Here is a 5,747-nt window from a genome sequence, read left to right on the forward strand (position 1 = left end):
TTTATCCATATATGTCAACGGCAACACAGTTAAAACGGGGTAACAAACTTTTATGTTAGCGTAATTATATATAGATGTGAAAATTTATGCATGAACACATGTGTAAGAGAAAAAAACAGGAAGAAAAAAAGAGTATGTAAGAGAAAGTAGAAAACATATAAATTTGTTTGATTTTACATATATATATATATATATATGCATATATATTTTTTTTATTATTATTGAAAGTTTCAGCTAGATAAACAGCATCATAAGTGACGTCATTTCTCTATATATTTGCTATTTTTCTCTGGTGTGACAGGCACCGTGTCTTAAACATTTTTTTACTCAGTTTTTGGTTGTTGATGGTTCAATTTGCTTACATTATTTTTTTTATTGTTAACTTCAAGTTTTTTTACCCACTTTGCTATTATTAGAGTTATGAGTTTTGAAGTTATATAATGTGATATATAATTATTGTTAAATAATATAAAGAATTATAACTTTTTTTGTTTTTATTTATAGTACTGGTTTTAAAGCATATTGAACTACTTATAGCATAAATATTGCAATAGAATTATCTTTTTTTAACTTTTTTTTACAGCAACAACAATACATAATTTTTTTTTGTATATTAATAATTAAAAATAATAATAATAATAATAATAAAAGAAATGTTACCACTACTAAATACTATAAAAATTAATCTTGTTATTTTATGAAATTGAGAAATAGTGCTTTAAAATTGAATTGAGTTGAAGCTAACTCATATGTATCATTGAAATAATTATGACACAAATTTCATTAATTTTTTTATTTAAATTCGTAATATTGTCCAACAACAGCAAAATGAAAATGAAACAGAGCAGCAATCTCAGACAGGCACTGTCAGACCTGTTATCGGATTTTCCCGATTTTGAGGGTGTATGTTTATTTTAGAATTTATTTTTAAAACTTCTATTTTTCTTACAATTGAACTTCAATGGTGCTTCTACGTACGGCGGTCACACAACAAAAGAAAAAAAAAACAAACGGAAAAGGAGACTAATCAAAAGAAGCAAAAACAACATCATTCCATGCCTTCAACTGTCAAAGCAGATAAAGGCTTGGATTTAATGTTATGACTTGCTCATTTTCATTCACCCTTTATCGATAAGTGTACGAACATTCCGCCGACGTTGAAAGATTAGTCTTTCAAGGATCACATAGAATAGCAAATTTTTGAACTGGACGACGAACGATCCCCTTTTTTGTTTGGATATCGGCAACACGAACTTTACCATCCTTGCCCTGGATGATTTTTGTCACGCGACCTGTCACCAATACGATTGGTGGCATGTTTTCTTCATGAATCAAAACAAGCGTCCCTGTATGTAAATTATTGGTAACCTTAGTCCATCGATTGCACTGAATCAGTTCGTTGAGATACTCGTTTGACCACCTGATCCAAAATTGTTGTTTCACTGCACTAATGCGCCGCCATCGTTCGAGGTATGACACTTCCACATTTTGATTAATGTTTGGTTAAATGATGCAGTTCATAGGACTCCCAATCAAAAAATGACCTGGTGTCAAAGCTTCGAGGTCATTCGCATCCCACGACACAGGTGAAATCGGTCTGGAATTCAAGATTGCTTCGATTTCTACGAGAGCGGTAGTGAGCTCTTCATATGTTAACTTGCTGTTCACCAACGTACGATACAGGTGCCCCTTTGCAGACTTCACGGCGGCCTCCCAGATACCTCCAAAATGTGGTACTCTAGGTGGAATAAAGTTAAAGGATATTGATTTATTTGAACAGAAATTAATGACATGATTTTTATACGCTTCGCTAGTAAAGCTTCGTAGCGTTATCACAATAAATTTCTGCAGGTGGTCCTTTGCGACCAATGAATCTTTTCAGCGCAGCAATAAATGCATTTGATGACAGATCTGTTACTGCTTCAATATGAACGGCTTTAGTTGTGAAACACACGAAAATGGCTACATAACATTTATAGGGCTGTTTTCCTCGAATTTTCAAGTAAGTTGAAATAGGCCTACAGAAGTCAATTCCGCATATTTCAAATGATTTGCCTGGCGTCACACGGGACTCAGGCAAATCTCCCATTATCTGGCTTAACAATTTTGGTTTATAACGTATGCAGCTGATACGATTATGTACTATTATCCTAGTTGATCCCCTAGCATTGAAGATCCAATATCGTTATCGTAAAATTGCAATTAACGCCTTAGAACCAGCATGATAATTTTCAATATGATGATGTCTAGCCAAAGTCTTAACGAAATGACAATGTCTTGGTAATAAAAAGGGGTGTTTTCTTTCTTCTAAATTACTCGCATGCATAAGGCGTCCACCAACACGAAGCAATGGAAATCCATCCACCTCTTGAATAAAGAGAGTAGGAGTTTTCACGAAGTCTTAATTTCCACGTTGTTGTTTATACAATGAATTTCATTAGAGAAATGTTCGCTTTGAATGATCCAAATGATGCAATGTAAAGAATGTCGTAACTCATCACTAGTGAAATTAGGTTGATGACCAGGACCCTTTTGTTTAACTCGGCTACGCACACGAAGCAACCAACCAATAACACGAAGTACTTTAAGATATGAGCTGGTCCGATCTATGAATTGTAGCACTTGATTTGTGGGTGTTTCACATATCATAACTATTTTCCGAATTGCACCATCTACTTCTCGTTTGCATTGAGTGTTACTTATACATGAGTCTAGCCATTCCTCATACTCTCGATTTAGAAATGCTGGCCCTGATAACCAGTTGGATTTCAATAATTCGCTAGTTGAACATCCTCGTGATATTACGTCAGCGGGGTTAATTGAAGTCGGAACATGTCTCCAAGAACAATTTGCAGTAAGTTCTTGTACTTCAGAAATTCGATTTCCCACAAACGTTGTTAATGTGGAGGAATGGTGTTGCAACCAGTGTAATACGACAGTCGAATCTGTCCACAGAAATGTTTGGAAATATATATTGCTAAATATCGGCGCAATTTCGCTATATAGTTGAGCTAGTATAAGCGATCCACAAAGTTCTAATTGAGGTAGGGTTCTTTTCTTTACCGGAGCCACCCGACTTCGTGCCTTCAATAAGTTTACTGAAATATGTCCTTGTTGATTACAAACCCGCACATAAAACCAGCATCCATAAGCTCGAATTGAAGCATCACAAAATCCATATAGTTGCATGTTGATGATATCTGTTTGTAATACATATCGAGGTATTTTAATTGATTTCAAATTATTTAGGTCGTTGATGAAATTTTCGAATCTAATTCCAATTTGTTGTGGAACTACTGTATCCCAGTCTATCTTCATAATCCATAAATCTTACAATAACACTCGTGACTTAATAATTATGGGAGCAATCAATCTCATCGGATCGAAATTAGACGATGAGATCGACAAAATTGAGCGTTTGGTTAATGACGTGTATGTCTTGCTCGGAGTGTACGAAAATAAAAACTGGTCCTGATTTGAATCCCATTTTATACCAAGCGTACTAGTAATTGCTGGTTCATGTAAATTTAAGTCTTTTAATTCATTATTATTGGTGATGAATGATGGATGATTTGACTGTATTTTTGCAATTTCGATACCAGCCTTTCTTAATATTGACGTAATTTCGTATTGTGTTGTTTGTAGTTCATTGAAGTCATCAGCTCCCGTTAACATATCGTCCACATAGAAATGGTTTTTTAGCACATGTGAACCCAATTGATATTCGGTTTCCCACTTTTCCGCAATATATTGAAGACTCCTTATCGCCAAAAAAGGTGACGCGGATAAACCGTAGGTTACTGTATTCAACTGAAACACGCGAATTGGATTATCTTCAGTCTCTCGCCATAATATTTGCTGATAAGAACGGCAGTCAGGATGTATTCGAATCATTCTGTACATTTTTGTTATATCTCTACTTAATGCGAATCTTTTCAATCGAAAACGCATAACATGCAAATATAATTCCGATTGTATAGTTGATCAAACACCACTCGTAATTTCGTGGTTGTGCTACTTGGTTTGAGTACGTAATGGTGAGGTATAAAATAATGAGGCTGTTTCAGATTTACGTTTCGCACTTCCGTCATATGATTTAACTGCTCATACTCTTTCATAAAGTTTGTATATTGATACTTTAATTCACAATTGTGGGATAAACGTATTTCCAACGAATGAAAACGCTTTAATGCTACATTGTACGAGTCTCCGAGTAATAAAGGCGATTCTTTAAACGGTAATTGAACCTCAATTCTACCATCTGGTAAAGTGGTAGTAGTTTTCACAAATGCTTCTTCACATAATTGCTCTTCTTCGTTCCATTTCTTACGTATACTGGCTGTGTCTTGTAATAGCCACAGATACTCTAAGTTTTTATTGATTGATTCGATATCAGTATCTACCTTGGTTATATGATATGACTTATTGATAACATGTTTCGATGAACTGTACCATCCTGACACTATCCAACCTAAAACTGTTTCTTGTAACATTGATAAATTACGGCCCAACCTTAATTGCCCACTGCGTAACATTTCGAAGAAGCAATCAGCTCCTATTAACATGTCAATGAGAATTATGAAAGTGCTCGTCAGCTAAATTGATTTTCGACGGTAATTGCCAAGAGCGAATATCTAATGCTGAGTCAGGCTGATACCCAGACAGGCGATTTGAAATTAGAAAGTTCAAATCAAATTCTGAATCATTAAATCGCGATCTAATTGTCGTTTGCGTCTCGTACTTTAACTTCGAGGACGTACACCCAACACCGACAACCTCTACTGATGTCTTTTTCTTCTATAGTTTCAGCATATTAACGGAGGATTCAGTCATTAAGTTCACCTGTGAACATGAATCTAACAATGCTCTTCCTACTTTAAATGCACCCAACGAGTCCCTTACCAGAATAATTGCTGTTGCCAAAATTACCTTGTGTGCTACAGTTTTAATATGTGCATTGATTGATGCTGATTCAACTCCACCATGTTTTGTCTACAGATATCTGAGCGATGTAACAGTGTGTGATGTAGTTTGTTGCATATTTTGCAAGAATGTTTTGATGGACATTTAGCCACGATGTGTCCTTCTGATAAACAGTTTATACAAATACCCAATTTTTTAACAGTGTCAAATCTTCGCGACACATCCATTTCAATAAATCGTTTGCAACCACTTAGCCAATGGTCCCCGCTCTTACATGATACACAATTTTTATCTCGGATGCGTGTATGAAACGATGAACGGTTATTTTGGAGGGTAACGTAACCTTTTTGCTTTTGTTTTGTATTCTCTATTGTATCCGGGCTAACTGATTCTAAAAATTGACACCGTCTTTCCATATGTTGAGAAAATTCATTCCACGTAGGTAACACTGATAAATCTAATTTCTCATTCATTGTCTTTGCGTTTCAGAATCGGACTTGTTCAATATTAAATGAATCAACATTCCATCACATATGTCTTTGTCGTCTCCAAGTGATTTGAGAGAACTGAATATAGCTGATGCGCTATCAACTAAACTGCGCAAAGTAATTGATGACGCTTTGCGTACGTCTGGTAAGCTATATAGATCTATAATATGTTCCATAAATATTAAAGTTTTATTCTTTTAATCTGTTCAGAGCCTTTTCGTAATTTTCTGTCGTAATCTGAAATGAACGAATGGTATCAAGTGCTTGTCCTTCAAGACATTGAATCAAGTGGTTAAACTTTTCTATGTTGGAGAGTGACTTGTCTTCGTTAACTAA

The 5,747-nt window shown here is 35.0% G+C and overlaps 1 protein-coding gene across 1 annotated transcript; it reads right to left on the reverse strand.

Moving 5' to 3' along the window:
• Positions 1 to 3,935: 3,935 nt before the first annotated feature.
• Positions 3,936 to 4,565, reverse strand: LOC119688811. Its single transcript, XM_038103476.1, has one exon. It carries the CDS (start codon positions 4,563 to 4,565, stop codon positions 3,936 to 3,938), a length of 630 nt encoding a protein of 209 aa, XP_037959404.1.
• Between the last annotated feature and the right edge of the window lie 1,182 nt (positions 4,566 to 5,747).

Source organism: Teleopsis dalmanni, chromosome X (assembly GCF_002237135.1).
Source record: "Teleopsis dalmanni isolate 2A chromosome X, ASM223713v2, whole genome shotgun sequence".
NCBI lineage: Eukaryota > Metazoa > Arthropoda > Insecta > Diptera > Diopsidae > Teleopsis > Teleopsis dalmanni.

Coding starts and splice junctions, on each gene's coding strand:
- LOC119688811 (XM_038103476.1), bottom strand. CDS start 4,565: ATGTTAATAGGAGCTGATTGCTTCTTCGAAATGTTACGCAGTGGGCAA.